We start from the raw sequence: 18,405 nt of genomic DNA on the forward strand, positions 1-18,405 counted from the left end.
AAAAGTCCCTATTTTCATGAATTTATAGAAACAACCATTGAAATGCAATATTATCATCTCTCGCCACCATTGATTTCACGATCAATAATTGATGGGCGGTTGTTTCATTCGCCTGGCATTTCCAAAGACCGGACTCCCCCAGCTCCTTCCCAGACACCAGGACTCCTGGGATTCTCCAGGACCCGCTGCTACCCTGAGCCGTTGATGGGTCAGGGCAGCCTCGCTAATTAACAGCCGTGGGCACCACCAGCCCCACAGCTCCAGCTTCGCCCACGTTTTCCTCTGGATGTGGGAGGAGAGAGGCAGAGTCCATCAGCCACGGTCACCGTGTTCCCGAAGCCCTGACCTCCTGGACGGCACAGTGACTGCGCAGTGATCCTGCAGCTCAGGGGCCACGCCTGCTCGTTGTAGCCACCCTGCTGCGCGTCCCTGTATGCCCACTGATGACTGTGGAATCCTGTGACTCAGTTTCTGGAGGAAGAGGTGGCATGCGGGGTCCCTCAGGGTGGCTTTCGAGCCCACGATTGTCATGCGTGGGTGCTCATGTTTTGCAGTAGGTTAAGAGTGTTGATCTGTGTTTTCAGATGCAGCCCTTTGATCTCTTGGGAATCACCATCAAATCTCTAGCAGAGATTGAAAAAGAGGTAAGTAGGCTGCCCAGAGCAGGGAAGGCCCACCTGGGCCACCATGGGGTCCTCCGTCCCCCTCCCCGAGGGATCTGTGGGTCTGCTCCAGGAACATAAAAGTATCTCACGTTTTTTCTTCAGTACTGGAGATTGAACCCAGGAATGCTCTGTCACCAAGCTACATCACAGTCCTTTATATTTTTGTTTTAAGAAAGGGCATAAGTTGCCCAAACTGGCCTCAACCCTGCCATCCTCCTGCCTCAGTCTCCCAAGTAGCTGGAATTATAGGCGTGGCCACCATGCCCAGCCCACTCACTTTTAGTGTACTCATTACTTCCAGCTGACTATGACCAACATCCCATCGTCCTTCTCTAAATGAGGTTTTAAGTAACAGATGGCACAGGAGTACTGCTTCACTTTTTTAAAAATGTCAGCTCAGTGAAGGTGGAGGTCAAGGGTCAGGCACAGGCATGACTGCTCTTCCTCCCTCTTTGTGCCACGAGGAGGGTCTTGGGGAAGTGGTCAGACCCCTTTAGGACTAAAAGGAAGGGTCAGGATGAGTTAGACCCCACTTGGCAGCCCGACTTGGGGGCTCGGGGGTTTTTCTAATAGGAAAAAAAAAAAAAGGAAGCCATCAGGATTGGAGTCCAGATGAGAACTCTGAGGAGACAGGGTTGAGATAATGGAATCAGACTGGAGGCCAGACCTGCCGGGTTCCTTCCTGTTGTCATAAGACAGAATTAGAGTGTGCGTCGCCTTTTATGTCTGGAAGATTGTTACGCAGTCACGTGCTGCAGCCAGCTCTCCTCGGAGAGGAACATTTGTCTCAAAGATGGAAATGGTAGGACCATTTCAATATTCCCCATTCCTTGGGGTTTTCTCTTGTGTATGCAGCCAGCAGAAGCAGGTTGCATTATTGAAAGATGGCTGAAATCAAGGAAAATTGAATCAATGTAGTACAACAAATTTCTAAACCTGTCATAGCAGAAACAAGACAAAAAACTCCCCGTTCATCTTTGATTTTCAGTAAATCATAAAAACCAACCTGATTGTCATCTATAGTTTTTTGTTTTTTTCTGGTAACTTAGGAAAAAAAGAAAAAAAAAAAAAAAAACAGCTGGCGACTACATTAGAAATACAGGTGCCCATGGAATTTCCTGTCTGCCCCTCTCAAAAGCAGGACGGCCGTGGTGGCTGCAGGGGCTGCCTGCTCATGAACGCCGTCTTGCAGGGGGCCCAGTGGGTGTGTGAGGAAGGCCTTTGAGGTTGGCCTGCTCCAGCTTGCAGGTGGGGAAGCGGGGGCTCGGTCATGCCCACAGGCATCTGAAGCAGCCAGCTGCCCTCTCTGTTCAAAGCGGGGATAACAGTAGAGCTCACCTCAGAAGGCGTCTTGCCAATGCTGGGTGAGCTGGCGTGGAAGGGCCTGGGCCGCGGCGCCCATGGCCGGGGTTGTATGTTGGGGGAGGGAGCAGTGTCCCGTCCCTGCCCGGCACACGTGCGACGCGCACAGCTCTGGGCTCCAGGCTTGTGCCCGTCATCACGGCACGTCTCCCGGCCCAGCAGGGGCAGAATCGAGGCCCCGAGCACCAAGACCGAGACCCACTCCTCCCTGTGCAGCTAAGGTTTGTGGGTCCATGTCCCTCCAAGGAGGCTCTCTGGCTGGTGGGGACAACAGGTCTCAGAGGCCAGGCAGCCTGGGTTCCAGCCCTGGCTGGGCCGCTGAGTGGCTGGGATCCGGTGGGCCGGCGAGGCCCGTGGAGGCCCCTGGCTGTGGTAGGACCCCGGGAAAGCCGTCTCCCTCCCTCCCGCGCTCAGGACTGAACTCGGGGCGGGTCTGCGTCACCAGAATGAGTCGTCTTGGCTTCGAGTGTGGCGCCCCTGAGGTGTGCGCCCAGGAGGGAGCGGCCTGGGCAGAGCCGGCTGGACCTCTCCTCCCCACTGGAGCGTTCGGGCCTCAGTTTGCCTTTCTGAAGAGCCAGGGTGGCAACGAGAACACTGGGCGCAGGGTACCCTGGGCTTCACCGAGCCCTGCTGCCACCGCTTCTGCGGCGGTGACTATGGTGGGCGCCATCACTGCCGCCGCTCTCCCCGGCCACGGAAGGGGCACAGCAGCGTCCGCACTGGTTCAGCAGGGCACACGCCGAATGCTGGCGGCCAGGGGTCGCCCCGGGTGCCAGACCTGCCGCGTTTCTCTTCTGCAGCGATGGGGAGGGAGAGCCTTCCTGTCCAAGGCCGTTAGAGTCGCCTGCGAGGGCGCGTGGGGGGAGGCCAGGAGCACCCGGCAGGGCTCCACGGGCACTCGGGCACCTGCACCAGCCACCCTGGCGTGTCTACTGCCCGTTAGTCCTTGGTGCCCTTCTGGGAGGCGCCTTGCTCAGCAGCCCTCCCACCTCCCCACGGGAGCTGCACAGGGAGCCCGCGGTGGCCGCCATCCCAGCCGCCTGTGGCAGTTGGAGGCCGAGGGGCAGCCGCCACTCTCGGCCCTGCGTGTGGGCCTGGAGCAGGCAGGTGTCCCCAGGACAGTTTTCTTTTCTTGTCCTCTTTTTTCCATTCCCAGCCAGTCCGGCTGCCTTGGTTAGGGGCCCTAAGACCCCAGCTTGGAAACCTGCTTTGCGTCCTGTGAGTCTCTAAACCAAAACCAATAGAGGAAGAGAAGGTGCAATAAAATAAGCAAAGGTGGGAGACGGCCTCTAGTCCAGGCACAGACGCCCGACCCCGTTTCCCTGTTGCCCAGACACCTCCCACGTCCACCCAGCAGTCTCGGCAGGCAGGAGAGGCCCCTGGGGGCAGGTGCTTCCCTGTGGGCAGAAGTGTCCTCCCACCTTCCAGGACAAGCCGGACTCAAGAAGTCAAGCCACCAGCCCAGTGGACTTGGTGGTCGCAGCACTCACAGGAGGGCTGAGTGTGACCCTGGCTGAATGTGCCATATCCACCATCCGATCAAGGGGGACTGTAAGCTTTAAAGGAAGTAGCTTCCTCTAAAGGCAGCTTGTCCTTCTGTCCATCCAGCCCTGAGCCAGTTTGCTTTCCTGCTGCCCTGTCCAGCTGGGGGATGCTTCTGAATTTCAGCCCAAGCCCCATCCCTACCCGCTGACCTCAGAAACCCCTTGACCCTATCAGCCCTGAGCATGGGTTTCGGTACCTGAGCAGGAGCACCTCAGATGAACTCCAACCAGGCCCTACCCGAGTCCCCACCACAGCCAGACCGCTGAGCTGCCTGGCACTGAGTAGCCCATGGCAAGGGACAAGGTCTCACCCTGTTGGGGTGGGCAGTGCACCCTCAGCCCCTGAAGGCTGCTGAGCTCAGGGGGTGGAGGGAAGCGTGACACTCAGCCCAGGCAGCCAGGGACACCTGAGAGCAGAAGGACACGCACTGGCCAGCAGCACAGGGCCGTAGATCAGCACTGAGACCAGGGGTCTGCAGGGACCTCTGTGGCCTGGAGGTGGTGAAGGCAGTGTACACAGGACGTGTCCCCTCTGCACGCTCAGGGTAGGGCCGTCTGCTGCTTAGGTCTGACCCTGGGGCACGTCCCCACCTCTGCGGGAGCGCAGGCCTGACCATCCTGCCCCAGGGCATGCACTGTTCTGTCAGTGCCCTACTGCGGCCAGGCGTTGGCCAAACGGCCTCTGCCACTGCCTCTAGACGCCTCCTGGGCAGCATGGCACACGCAGCACCTGGCACTGTTTCGTGGCCGAGCCCCGGGAGCGTGCGGAAAGCTGACATCAGTGCACACGTCGTGAGCCGTTCTGCACACACAGTGCTGGGGAGACAGGCCTCTCGTGGCTGAGACGCGCTCTGGTGTGGGTGGTTAAAAAGAAGGAAGCTGTGATTAGAGGCTCAGCCTCCACCGCCGTCACCCGGCTCCCAGTGCCACCCGTGCCTCCTGCCCATCCCACCTCCATCCCTCCAGCAGCCGCCATCCTCCTGCCGCCCACACGTACCCGCTGCTCAGAGCAGAGGCTCTGCCGTCCACCCAGGCCCAAAGGGAACCTCTCCCCACAGCCACGGGGGCCACCAGAACTGGCCCTGGCAGCTTCTTGGCAGCAACCAGGAGACTTTCTGGCCGTCCCCTCGCCCCCCATGGGTCCAAGCAGCGGCCGTGTTGCTCCGCGGAGGGGGGCAGGGACCCTGTGGGGCTGTTGTCCCCCCCTGCCGCCCCAGGAAAGCCGCAGTGGTCGGGAGCGGGGAGGGTGTAATTCCGCAGCCGTCCGTGATGAAGCGTCTTCCCTCGGAGTGAGGAGACGGGCATATAAATATTCTCGGGCCCTGCCGCTCTTTATTTCCCTCGTAAGCAGTTGCCCCATTTCTCCATCTGATGGATTCCCCGCAGCCAGCCGGGAGGCAGCTGATCCCAGCCTGGCCTCCCTTGTCTCCAGGATGGGTCAGGCGGCAGTGGCCTGGCGGGTCCATTTCATGCATAACTACCTGCAGCCTTTTAACACAGGAGCAGGCCCCCGGATGAGCAGCTGGGGCGGGAGGAATCGGTGCCAGCCCCACGCAGAGCCCTTGCCCCCAGCTGCCCCCCTCACCCGAAGCCGGGCCACACCCCTCCTGCCCTCAGGGGGCGCCTGGAGACCTTGGTGGCCGGGGAAGCACTCATTAGCCCACCTTGCTTCCTGGTGAGCAGACGACCTCCATTTTCATTGGACTTGAGAGCTCAAAGACGAGGGAGCGTCTAATTAGCAAAGGGACGGTCTCATATTAATCACTCCCTTAAAATTGACAAGGGAGGCAGTTCATTTAACCACTTAATTGCTACAGGTTTTTATGGGCTGCTGTTTGCAGACATATTTAATGAAGAAGTTATAAATCTAAGGGAGCTTAAAATTTTAATTTTATACCTAAATATTTTCCTTGTTCTCATGTTTGTAGTCAGTCCTCCAGAGGGTAGTCACGTGGAATGTTCTTTAAATGAACATATTTGCTAACTGGCGTGATTTCAGTTTTTAAAACATTGGTTCCAGCAATTAGGCATTTTTTTCAGTTCCCAAATGACTAGAGAAATTCGTCTTGATTATAATTGCTCTTAGCCACGCATATCTAATTTGTGTCTTTTTAAGTGTTAATTAGTAAACAGTTTGAGCTGACATCTTTATGTGTTTGTGTGTTGAAAAATGGGGCTTATTGCTTATTTAGCTTGGGGCCGATTCCACTAGCATTTACGTCACGACATTGAGGTGAAATTAGTGAAAATACCTTTGGCAGTGCAAGGTAAAAGCATTTTGAGTCCAACTTTCAGACATCCGCTTGGCCTGGGCCTCTTCAAATGCGAGGTTACGGCGGATTTGGGATCTACATCCTGTAGAAGAAAGAGTGAGGCAGAAGATTTTTGTATCAATAATGAAATGGCAGGGTCCCAATTTTATAAAAGCAGAATGTTCGATCCCAACACGATTGTTCGTTCTTTCTGCTTTTGGAAGGCTTTCACTGTGCTTATTACTGTTAAGAAATTTTGTGGAGGGCTGCGGTACAGCCACAAAATATGTGTTCCCTTTGCACCATCTAGTGGTCGGGTCATAAACTGCAACAGGAAATGATACGGTGCCTGCTCTCCATTCATGAGGTCCAGAATTTTCCCCACCCAGCAGCACCTTTTGATTGCTTTATTTTAGAGTCAGGCAGCTGGACTATTTGGGGATAGAAATACACCTACTTTATTTACTAAGCAAAAGCTAGCTAAGTCAATAGAAGCTAACCTATTCTGCTTCCCTTGTATGTATTGTTCAGAGATGGAGGGAGAGTCTCCCAGATTCTCCAAGAGCTCATGCTGAGTTGGGATCATCTCAACCAAAAACAAAGAAGCTCAATATTCTTACCACGAAAATATGATACGTTGATGAGGCGATGGATATGTTAATTAGCCTGATGGAATTTTTCTATGATGTGTACACAAATCAAAACATCATGTTGTACCCCATAAATAGAATTATTATTTGTCAATTAAAAATAAAATTTTAGGGACTGGGGATATAGTTCAGTTGGTAGAGTGCTTGCCTTGCAAGCACAAGGCCCTGGATTTGATCCCCAGCACCACAAAAACTAAATAAAATAAAATTTTAAAAGCATTTTAAGAGAAGTCTAACAAATTAGTTAAGTAGTCTCCCTGACGGTGTGAAAGAAGTCCCAGGCTCCTTCTGAGCTTTGGGGAGGAGCAGGACCCACCCGTCCTGCTGGCCACTGACCACAGCCCAGGAACAGCTGTTGCGTGCGCAGACAGGAGCCAGCCCTTCCCACAGATGGAGGAACTTGTAAGCAGTTTATCATCTTAAGCAGCTACCCTGCCAATCAGAATCGATTGTTTGGATATTTAGCTTCAGCTGCTTCCAGGGGGGACTTCACATCCGCCAGTTGGCTTGCGCTTCTCTTGTGGCTCTGCCTGGCTGTTTTTTATTGGCCTGCTTCACTTCTTCCACTCATTTTTAAGAGCTCACCACCCAGACATGTGCACACGTCTGCTTTAACGCGCGTCTCTTCACCTCGTTAGTGACATGTGCTGGGCTGGGGCGAGAGCTCGTTGGTAGAGTGCTTGCCTCACATGCACAAGGCCCTGGGTCCTGATCCCCAGCACCACAAAGGAAAAAAAAAAAAAAAAAGATGTGTGCTGCCGTGGGAAACTGTTTAAATTTTTGTGGCAATTTCATCTTTAAAAATTTTTTTTTAATTTTGTCTTTTCCTTTTGTGTCATTCTTAGATTACAAAACATTCACCCCTGTTTTCTTCTACTCTTTTACATTTTAGCGCACTAAATATCAAACATTCTTCAGCTACTCAATCCGTCTGGAATGTATTGGGAAGTTAGATCTAGAACCAGCTCTATTTCACCCTGAAGTGTTAGCCAGTTTTCTTCAGATTAGGGTTTTTCCCTTCCTTGACTTTTAAATGCCACCTTTATCATGTATTTCCACGCGCGACTGAACTGATGGCGGTTGTTCCTGGCTTTGCCTGTTCTCTTTTCTTATATTATGGCCACACGTTGGACCCTTCCGCTTTATAACAACCTTTCATATCTGGTAGTGTTAGTTCCCCCCACCCCCACCCGGAATTCTCCTAACCGAAGTGGCACGATTGTTACTCCAGCTAAACTTCGGACTCTTTGGGGGGGGGGGTCTGAAAATGCATCCCACACTTGTGTTGGAACTGCATCGAGTACGTGGGTTAACGGGAATGGTCGACATTCCGCCCGCTGCGTCTCCCGGGAAGGCGTGCTCTGTCCCCGGTCTGCGCTGGCTGCTCAGCGGAGTCGAGGGGTCTTTCTGCAGAGCGCCTCCACGCTCCCTTTGAGGGTCCGCCTCCGTGGCTTATGTTCCTGTAGTCCTCTCGAGCAGGATCTGTTCTGTCCCTGTTTTCTGCCACTTACATATAAAGAAGCTGTTGACGTGTGGATGGCAGGGGCGCCGGCCACCTCGCTGACCTCTTTGTTTCCGATGGGTTTCCATGGCTTTCCTGGGGCTCCCGAGGCAGGCAGGATGTCCTGGCCAGCGGGCCACCCTCCCGTTCTGCCGCTTAGTCCCCTTCCAGGGAGCCTTTGTCTGCCGCCCCAGCCGGCTCCGGTCCGCAGGCCGCCTCCCTCGTGCCCACGACTTGAGCGGCAGCTCCTAGTTTCCATATCAGCCTCCAGGCTGCCCTTCGGTGTGCTCCACGTGGGGGCCTCTTTTTTCCCTACGTATCAGGTTGAAGAATCCACCATCTATTTCTCTTTTTCCAAATGTCCTCATCAGGAATGGAGGGTGGCTTTCATAAATGTCTCGGTCATCCATCAAGAGCACCGTCTTTTCCTCCCTGGACGTGTTGATGCAGCAAATTGGGGGGTCCCAGTTCCGGGTCTCAGGGACCCCCTCCCGGCGCTGTGCCTTGGGTTTCGTGGCAGCAGCTGCCAGGCGGCCCAGGGCACTGCCATTCACTTGGGAGCGCCAGGCCGTGGCCGCGGGAGCAGCGCTGGCTCCTGGCAGAATCACCTGCCCGGCGCCCGCGAGTGCTGGAGGCCCCACAGAGCAGAGGTCAAGGCGGCTGGGCTTGGGAAGCCCTGCAGGGGGGTTCTGCCTTCATGGCTTTGGGAACTTGCGCCCCACACATTTCAAATAATATAATGCCCCAGAGTAAACTAGCGGAAGGTTTCCCGGCGCGTGTGACAATGTGCAGGGATGCCCCCGGCGTCCTGGCGGCTCCCCACTTTCAACCCAGAAGTCAGCGCGGGGAGCGGTATTTTAAATGTTCTCCACACGGAATCAGAAGAGGGTCGATCCAGGCACCTGCCTCTCGGGTGCATCTTGAGGTCGCTCTGAGGGCTGAGGAGAGCTCGGAAGCCCAAGACCTTCTGCTCCACAGGGCGGCTGGCTCTCCAGCAGCAGAGGCAGCGGATCCACAGCTCCACCCAGGCCCCGCTGAGAAGCCAGTGCAGTGTCTGCAGGGCCTTCCAGGCGGCCGCAGGGGGCTGGGAGGAGCACCATGTGTCTGTCCTTCTATCCCCTGGGTGCTTCCTCTGACTTCCCTTAAAGGCATGGCCTTCCCACCCTGCCTCTCCTACTTTGAGTAGTACAGGGAATACAGCAACAGGCATGGTCTGTCCCCATCGAGCCACCACTCACACAGAATACGGTCACCGTGATGCAACGGCCATTGGCCCCTGCCTGGTTGGGTAGTGTGTAGGGAGCGGTAGGGACTGCGGCAAACGGGAGTCTGTGCCTCCCCGGGAAGCAGGCCCTCCTCACCCGGTGGGACTGAAGTTGGCCCTGAGGGTCTAGAACTGCTGTCATCTTGCTGCAAAGCCTGGCTAGAGTTTGGCATTCTATGCAGCCTCCTGACTTTCCAGGGCTGGTTCTTAGAGACCACACCGATTGACACTGTGAGCCTGCCGTTCGCCTGTGGTCTGTGCCTTGCCGTGGACACACGCTGGGCTTCTGCGGGCATGTGCAAGTCACTGAGCCGTGAGACGGGCCTGGCAGGGTCGTGCCCAGAGCACCCAGGCTGGGCCACGTGCTGCAGCTGCCACAGAGAGGGACTGCTCGAGGGCTGACGCCCAGCTAGCCGCTTTCTCTCCCCTGCAGCCAACTCTGCCCAGAGCCCAGCTGTCCCTTCACCCTCCGCTGGCCGTCCACCCGTCCATCACCCAGTCACTCATCTGCTGCAGGCCATGACCCCCGGCCCCGGAGCCACAGACGTGGCAGAGGCTCTACCGCCAGCCTGTGCCTCGGGCTCTCAGCAAGGGCTGCGGAACCCAGAGGGAGGGATGCTCCTCCAAACAAGCGAGCGCCTTCAGCTGATGTAAAGGAAGGGACTTTACCACCCAGGGAGAAGCTCAGACAGGCAGGCAGGTGCCTGGCCTGCCCTGCAGGAAGGGAAGGAGCTTGGTGGTGGTTTGAGAAGGCTGCTGGGGACAGGCCTCTGTGGAGACCATGCAAGCTGGGCGGGCCGGGGACTCCGGGTCTGCCACAGGACTTGGGAGCGAGCCCCTCCTGCTGCTGCCGCTCTGTCCGCGTCCTGGGTGAAAGGTGCTTTGTGAGCTGGGGGCGCCCTACAGGAGAGGGGCTCTGCTGACCCTGAGCCCAGGGCAGGCATCCCTCTGAGACAGACCCGCAGGGTGGCCAGCCCCCACTCCAGGAGCCCGGGCCTGGAGCAGGAAGCGGGAGGGAGGCGAGTGCTAGGAGGATGGAAGTGGCCTCGCTGTCGGAGAGGCAGGGGCCTGATGGGGTGGACAGTGGTGCGTTTGCAGGTCCCCTCTCAGCCTGGCTCTGTGCCCAGACAGGTGGCTTCTGCTCCTGGAGCTCGCAGCAGGCGGGCAGGGGCTGAACTAAGAGAAGACTGGTGCCTGGTGGAGGGCCTCAGGTGCCCCACCCTTCCCACTGGCTGGGCTCCAGGCTGGGCCTGGGGGCTCCCTGCTCCCACCTCAGGAAGGCCGTGAGCCATCTGGGAGAGCCAGGGGAGAAGCAGAGGCGCGTCCCTTAGGGTCTGCGGGAGTGCTTGCTGGCCCACCTCTGCCCAGTGGTGTGGTAGCTAAAGGTAGCTCCGGCTTCGTCCCGAGCCCAGTGACTTGGTCGGGTCAGCCCCTCTGAGCTTCCACTTGCTCCCCTGCAGCAGGAAGGACTTCGGCTGGCCTCACAATGGAGTGCAGCCTCCATCCCAGACACGGCCAGGAACTAGCCACTCTTCTTTCACTGTCTTGGTGACCACAGGAGCCGAGAGCCGCAGACCTCGCTTGGGGTCCCGCCTCAAATGAGGGCATCTTCTCCACTCCCCAGTATTCTAGACGCCCCTACGGCATGGGGGCGGTGCCCGCTTCCCTGGTGCCCCCCTCCGCGTGTGCACAGCTGTCCTCCAGCTCGAGCACTCGGCACCCTGTCGGGCGGACCTGGGGCCTCCCGCCTTTTCCCCAGTCACTCCTGTGTCTCTGGAGAGCCGTAATCCAAGCAGGGAGCCAGGTCTCCACAGACGACGGGCCAAGGCTGTCGCTTTCCCTCTCCGGCCCTGAGCCTGCACTCTGGCTGCCCCAGGGATTGGCCTGTGCAGCATGCAGACCTGGCTGCTGAGCAGAGCACCTGGGCTCCTGAGCCTGCTGCCCGGCGAGGCCCAGGATCTGGCTGCAAACCAGCCCGGCCCCTCCCAGGACAGCAGCCTCCCGGGCAGCATGCCCTGTGGTGGCCCTGCCGTTCTCTCCAGGGCCCGGGTATCGGGGACCGTGAGGAGGACATGGACCCCACTAGAGGGAAAGGATTCTTCCCGGAACGGAGGCTTCCTGCGCACGGAGCATGGGGAGGCTGAGTGCTGACGATCAGATGGAGGACAGTGGGCGGGGCCCAGGCGTGGGGTACCTGGGAGACGGGAGCAATGTGGTGGCCAGGGAGGCTGGGGCACAGGCAGAGAGCTGCTGCAGGTCCCCCGCCGCCTGCGGTCCCTGCTGAGGCCAGTCCTCCCACCTCCCTGGCCCCCCACCCTCCACCAGCTGCTGCCTCCAGGCTCAACCTCTGGGCCACCCCCTCTAGGCCCTTCTGTGACCCACTGCAGTGCCACTGCCTTGCTCATATCACCTCCAAATTGCAGCCCCATGACAGGCGGCTGCAGACTTTCCTGGTGCAGGTATCCCAGCCGGCCTAGCACCTGCCCCCCAGAGTCACTCTAGGCCTGGGCCTCAGGAAGTCAGATCCTGCCGCAGGCCTGTTTCCTCACTGCAGAGTATGGGTGCTTGAAGAAATCCCTTACTCTGTATGCCGGGAGCCCCCTGCTCCACGTGCTCGTCACTAGATGCAGGGAGGCGGGCGGGAGGGGCCAGGCCAAGGGACCAGCGGAGAGTGCACCCTTGCCTCGCCCTGTTGAACCGTGTTTAGTTGAATGCTTAACAGCCTTGCTTCTCCACCTGCCTAACCATTAAAATCACCTGGTGTTTTATAACATGCCAGTTGCCCTCTGCCACCGTGGCCCAGGCATTGCTGTGGTTGGATCGTCCACTCTGGTGCACAGCCAGGACAGATGGCTTTACTGTCCAGGTGCCTTCTGGGCTCTCACAGCTCCCTCATGAGCAGGAGGTTTGATCGCCCTCTTCTTGCCAGCGAGGTTGGGGCTAAAGTGACCTAGCCTCCAAGGTACAGCTGGAAGCTGAAGTCAGAACCTCCTGCTGACAGAGTGCTGGCCTCGCGTTGGGCAAAGGATTGTGGCAGCCGGGACTTGCAGGCCTGGGACTGTCAGTTGCAGGCCCCCACCCCGACCCCAGGAAAGCCCCAGCAGAGCCCCTGACAGTGACGGCTCTTTCCAGGGAGAGGCCAGACCTGGGTGGCCGGGTGGTTGCAATGGCAGCCTGTGCCCACCAGAGGGCACCCTGGCCCGGCGCTGCTCAGCTGGACTCAGCTCTGCGAACCAAATGCTTTTTAATTGAAAATTTTTTTTAATTCAAAAAGGATTTGCTGTTTGTACTTGAGTGCAGGTTTTCCTTATGCAGGAGACTAATGTCTTGAGTAAACAGATCCGGGCCCAAATCCACCTTCAAAGGTACTCACTGTTTGCCCAAGGGAGTGAAAGGGCTTCCAGAAGCGGCCCTAGTCTCTTGGGCAAACATTTTGGGGACGAGCAATCCTGGGCAGAGGACAGCGTCTGTGGGAAGGTTATCCGCAGCCTAAGAGGGATTATGTCAGGGGACATATGTTGAAATTTCATTTGGGGAGTTAGGGAAAACAAGAGAGGGGGGCTGTGCTTTTCTTCAGCTAAGATAACCTAAAAAGGGAAAAAATCCCGAGGGACGGGGTGGGGAGCGGGCTGTCTGCGCTGCCCCCATGGCCCAGCCCCTCGGGCTCCATGTGCTCAGGCTGCCGTCGGAACAGGCAGGCATGTGTTCCTGGCTCCCGGCTCCCAGGCAGAGACGAGTGAAGTAGGAACCAGCTGTTCATCCTCGAGCGCCCGTGCCCCTCCCTGCGGCCGGTGTTACTGCTGCCCACCGAGCCTGGCACCGCAGGGCCTGCTCAGCAGTCACCCTCCACTGTCCCAGGCCTCCCCATCTGCACGCGGGTCCCCAGGCGGTCTGAGCCCTCCAGGAGACCGGCTGCCCTGTGGGCTCCACCATGCCCACCCCACGCTGGCACTGCAGGCCTTCTGCAGGGGCCTGGTCTCCAGACCTCCAGGTGGACGGCCCTGCCCCTTGGTCCCTGCTGTGAGGTCTCTGGCCTTCCTCTCCACAGCCCCGTCACCTTTGCTCCCAGGTCCCACATCTGGGCCGCCGGTTGTCTCAACTTGCCCTCAGAATGGCTGCCATCACTGGGAGCTGCTTGAAAATGCAGACTCAGGCCCACCCAGGCCAGCAGGGCCAGAGTCTGCGTCTCACGGTCCCCCCGCACGGCGTGCGGTCAAGGGGAAGGTGCCGATGGTCTCTTGCCTGGGCTCTGCCCTCTCCCTGGCCCAGAGGCCACCTGCCTCCCAGCCCCTGGCCTTCCCAGCCTCCAATCGAGGCCTGTTCTCTTGTCCCCTGACCCTTGTGCTCTTCTTGAAATGCCCCCACTTTGCAGCCCAGCCACCCCGCCAGGCAGCCCTGGTCCCTGCTCTCATGCCTGGTCCCCGGATGTTGCCCCAGCCAGGGGCACAGCTGCACTCCCGTTTGTGCGGATAGCTGGGTTGTCCACGCCATTATCCTGTGGAGACCCAAGCCCCCTACTCAGGCACTTGTGCTTGTCTGCGCTTCCCCGATCAGACCCCTTCCCTGCTCCAGAGAAATGCCACCTTGCTCCCTCCCTGGGCACCTTGTGAGTCCTGGGAACACGGACTGAGTGGGGCTTGTGCCTGGTCCCAGTGCCCAGCACAGGGTGAACCCCAGGTGCCGGTGCGGTCCACCCGGACAGTTGTGTGCGCTGCGGTGTGCCGACCCAAACAGCCACCAGGTGGCAGCATTATCCCAGCCCTTGCCAAGCTGCCCGAGCCCCACATTGGGTGGTCACCTGGGCCCTGGCCAGGAAGCAGGAAAGTGAGAGGCCGATGGGGTGGGCTCTCTAGTAGACAGCAGGTGTCCAGTGAGTGCTTGCTCGTTGCCAGGGACAGGAGCCCCACATTAGAGATGAGCGTGCTGAGGAGGCCGGGGGCCTGCCCAGGCCACGCCACAGCCCCGTCTCCCTCTCCACACAGCAGCTCCAGGTGACCATTCTGTGCAGGGAAGCCCTCTACCATGGCAACCCAATGGCTGAAACTTCAGACACTTCAGGTGTTGGCAAACACTGACCCAACCCAAGCTCCCGATTCCCACAGCCCACTCGTGCACACAGCTGCCCAGCAGGCTGTGCCCCACAACCCCTGCTTGAGCCTGCGGTGCCCGTGCTGCCACCTCTGCCAGGTGGGTGCTCTTGTCCCGCCCCAGCGTGCCATGCCCTGCCCCACAGTTGCACTGAGACCACCGGCCTCAGGTGAGGGCGAGCTGCAGGGGCTCCCTGGCCCCGTCCCTGTTCTCTCCTTCTCTCTGAATTTCCATCCAACTGAGAACTACCTCACCATGTCTGGTACTCAGCTCAAGCGGACGAAGCGCAGGTCTCCAGGGAGGCTAGGCCCCGGCTCGGGGCAGCAGAACAGCCAAGCAAAGGACAGGGCCCTCGCCAGGCAGCCCACCAGGCAGCGGGCTGGTGCTCGGCCTGGCAAAGTGGCTCTCCCATTGGCATCGGGAGGCTAGGGGCTGCTGGTGCCCAGTCTCGCCTTTCAGAGGCAGGTAGGGGCTGTGAAAGCCATCACCTGTCACCACCCAAGCCCATCACCTGCCAGGTGTGCTCACGCCTGCACACGCCCCACAGCTTAGACTCACAGCCCTGGTGTACACGCGCCTGGCCACCCGCACGCCCAGCAGGCGCTGGCCTGGCCAGCATCCTGTCCGGACATCAGCAGGGGCCTTCGGCACCTGCACTGGGCCGTGGCCTCTCTGGCGCGCCCCAGGCTGGACTGACCATGCCTCTCTGCCCACCTTCTTCCTACAGTACGAGTACAGCTTCCGCACAGAGCAGAGTGCCGCGGCCCGGCTTCCGCCCAGCCCCACCCGGTGTCAGCAGATCCCTCAGTCCTGAGGAGCCAGTGGCCTTCCCTGGGGAGAAGACGCCTCACCCCGTGCCCACACTACTGACCGGGCGGCTGGGGCTGCGGCCGCTCCCCGCCCCACCACCAGCCCTTCCTCCCAATCCCACGACTCACCCGAAGACCTTGGGCAGCTGATTGTGACCTCCGGTCACTGGCTTGCCTGACGAGACCCCCAGCCTCCCTGGGGACGTTGCTCACGACTGCGACTAATCTGTGTGTGTTGTAGTGACCAGCGGCTCCTGGCATGTCTGTGTGACGACCAGTCGTGCTACCAAGCCTCCCCACCTGGAGTCACTTCTGAGGGCCCGGCAGTCGCTCCGGATGCCCAGTGACGCACACTGGCTCCTTTTCTCCTGTCACTCACCACGGGAATCCCACAAAGCCATGTCACCCTCCTGGAAGACCATGAGGCTGGACGCTTCACGTAGGACCCTCTGGGACTGTGTCACCTCTGACCCAGGGCTGTGGGGAGCAAGTCCCTCTCACCAAGAGGCCCAAGTACCCCAAGCATTTCACAGCAACCCTGAGAAAACATGGGTGGGAGAGGCCAGAGGGCCCAGTCCCACTTTGGACAACTGTGGACTCTCCACTTGGTGCATGACTGGACGCCAGAAGCCCTGCCACCAGCATGTGGGGGCCCCACTTCCTGAGGGGACGGCAGGGTGACCAGGCACCTGCCCAGGCGTGAGTTCCGCTTGCCCACATGCCTTTCCCAGACGGCCGGGCTGGAACACTTCGGCCAGCCCAGCTCCACCTGCCGCAGCCAGTGACCTGACCCAGTGACCATGGGGACGTGCCCCACAGGGCCACCACAGGCAGTGACACAGGTGCCCATCACTGGAGGGACGTGGGCACGTTGCCCAGGCTCCTCAGCCAGGCTGTCTCCGTGGCATCTTCTTACAGGGAGACAGGTCATCTTGAAGAGCCCCCCTAACCTAGGCCTCTGAATCCAGCCAGAGCCAACCTTGTCCCCAGGGTCCACTGGAGGCACCCAGCTCAACCCACATGTCTGCCACAAGAACAGCCACCAGTGCCATCTCTGGGTCTGGCCCGTGCCCCGTGGGCAGCTTGCCAGGGCTGGTTGTGAGGGCCTGCCCCAGTTCCCCAGGACGCAGGCACCTGATGCCTTTGGGTCCCCAGAGGGGGCCCTGGACATGAGGGTTGCTGCGTGTCAGAGGCCCACGGACGGCATGGCTGTGGGCAGCAGCTGCCTCGGCCTGTACAGACCCCATCAGCTGAAGTTCCAGAGATGTCCACCTGCCGAAGGAACCAGAGAAAGCCAATAAGGTTGGCTGAGAGCCAGCGTGGGGCCCAAAATACCTCACTGCCCGTGTCGCCTCGGCTCCGGACCCTCGCCACCTCTTGTGGACCAGTCTTCTCCTCGGGCAGCTCTTCATCTTCACTCGGTACCTCTTCGTTTCTGTGTGTTACAAGCAGCCGCCTGGGCCCCCTCCCCTAAGACCTAAGGACACCCTGTGGAGGTGACCCTCCCACACTTCTGGGCAGCACATGGCGGGAAAGGCAGTTAGCTCCCTGCTGGTGCCCAGAAGGACCCGTGGCAGGCTGGTGCTTAACCAGGAGGGCTGGTGGACGGCCCGGCGTGTCCACTAGAAACAGCCGGCTGTGCTCCTCGGGTGCCCCAAGAACCTGTCTACTGCTGCTTTTTGATGGTGGCTAGTCCAAAACCAAGTGGCCTGTGCAGCTGAGGCTGGACAGAGGGGTGAGGCCCGGGCCAGCAGGAGGGCTAACGGCAGAGCCCGGGGCTCCGCACTCGGTTTGGGCATGTACGCTTTGTCCTGCGACCTGGTTCCGCCCCGATTGGGAGATCACCTGCAGCAGGTAACCACGCTTCCTCCACGATGGCAGTGCTGCAGCTCCGCAGCTCCCGTGGGCCCTAGCCGGCCACAGGGTGACAGCGTGGGATCAGGGCCGCCAGGAAGAGGGCACACCGTGGGCCCAGGCCGGCTGGAGAGGCCTCCGGTGGCATCATGGACTGAGTTTAAGCAGCTTAACTTAACCGTGACTGTGAAGGCGGTGATATGGCAGCTGAGCTGGTGAGTGCAAGGTTGAGCCGGTGCCCGGTGGAGGGCAGGTTGCTCCCCACCTGGTCCAGCGTGCGGGTGGCGGCGTGTGCGTGCAACCGCCCTGGTGGTGTCACGCAGACCTCAGCCTGCCGGGAGTGCCCAGTCGAGGGCCTCTCGGGTCTTTGGGGAGAGTGCTCTGCCCACCAACCCCTGGCCTCTTCTGGAACAAAGGACAAGGATGCCCTTGGCCACGTGAAGGGCCACAGCCTCTCCCTTGGGTCCCCCACAGCACGTCCCACAGATGCTGCTGTCCCTGCCCAGTACCTGTCCCTCTGAACAAACTAACCAGAGCACAGCTCCCACAGCAGCTCCACCCCTGCTATGAAATCCAGTCCCCTCCTGAGACCTTGCAGATGGCACAAAGTTGACAAGGAGTGGCTTGCTCCAGGTCCACCTACAGACTTATCATAAGGCCTTTTTTTTCTACCCCAAATCCAAGAACTGATGCCAGCTACACCCTCCACCATTGGAGAGATGAGATCCCTTGTCTCAGTAAAGAAATCACAGCTCCGCGCTACCCTCGCTGCACAGCGGTGTGGCCTCCATGACCAAGCTCATTTTGTAGGGAAAAGCTGCAGACACTGGTCAGTGGCCCCTGTGGAAGGACAGGCTGACATGTCCTGAGCCGCCCTCTGCTTGGGACGACCGGGCAGTCCAGGAACTTCTCCCATCGCTTCCCCCCCAAACAAAACCCAGTGGTTCACGTTCCCTGCTGCCTGTTGCAGATGGGGATCCTGAGGTTGTGCCTGGCACAGGCTGGTAAGTGGCAGAGACAGGAACTGGTCCCCAGGCCCACTGGGCCAATGTCCTCTCATAAGCACATGCCTCAGGCTGACCTTGTTTGCAGTCCTGTGGTGACTTCCTGGCTGCCACTGGGCCCTGCCAGTCACACGCTGAACATGGGCCACCCCTAGGCAAGGGCTCCCCAGTCTGCGGGCTGCAGCTGCCCCACCACTGACGTATTTGGGGCTCCCAGCCCACAGCCGAGAACTAGGTGGGCAGAGCCTCGCCAAGCCCAGGTGCCTCCGAGCCATAGAGAGCCCGTTGAATGTGGTTCAGTCTGCCTGACGCTGGAGCCCCGAGGGGGGCTGGCCACTTGCTCCTGCCCCTGCACCCAGCCCCCTGTCCAGCAGCCTGGAGCCTCGGGTCAGCTCCTTCCCCTGCTGTGGGT

At 59.1% G+C, this 18,405-nt stretch overlaps 1 protein-coding gene across 3 annotated transcripts in view; it reads left to right on the plus strand.

The window, feature by feature from the left end:
• MVB12B (multivesicular body subunit 12B) overlaps nucleotides 1-17,255 on the plus strand; it is a 184,233-nt gene extending 166,978 nt beyond the window's left edge. For all 3 annotated transcript variants that reach the window (XM_079112963.1, XM_079112965.1, XM_079112964.1), the window contains exons 9-10: nucleotides 585-644; nucleotides 15,054-17,255. In XM_079112963.1, coding sequence (XP_078969089.1) covers nucleotides 585-644; nucleotides 15,054-15,140 — 147 coding nt within the window. In that variant the 3' untranslated portion in view covers nucleotides 15,141-17,255. The remainder of the gene's footprint in view (nucleotides 1-584; nucleotides 645-15,053) is intronic.
• The last annotated feature ends 1,150 nt before the right edge of the window (nucleotides 17,256-18,405 follow it).

This window comes from Sciurus vulgaris, assembly GCF_902686455.1.
Source record: "Sciurus vulgaris genome assembly, chromosome: 15".
Taxonomy (NCBI): Eukaryota; Metazoa; Chordata; class Mammalia; order Rodentia; family Sciuridae; genus Sciurus; species Sciurus vulgaris.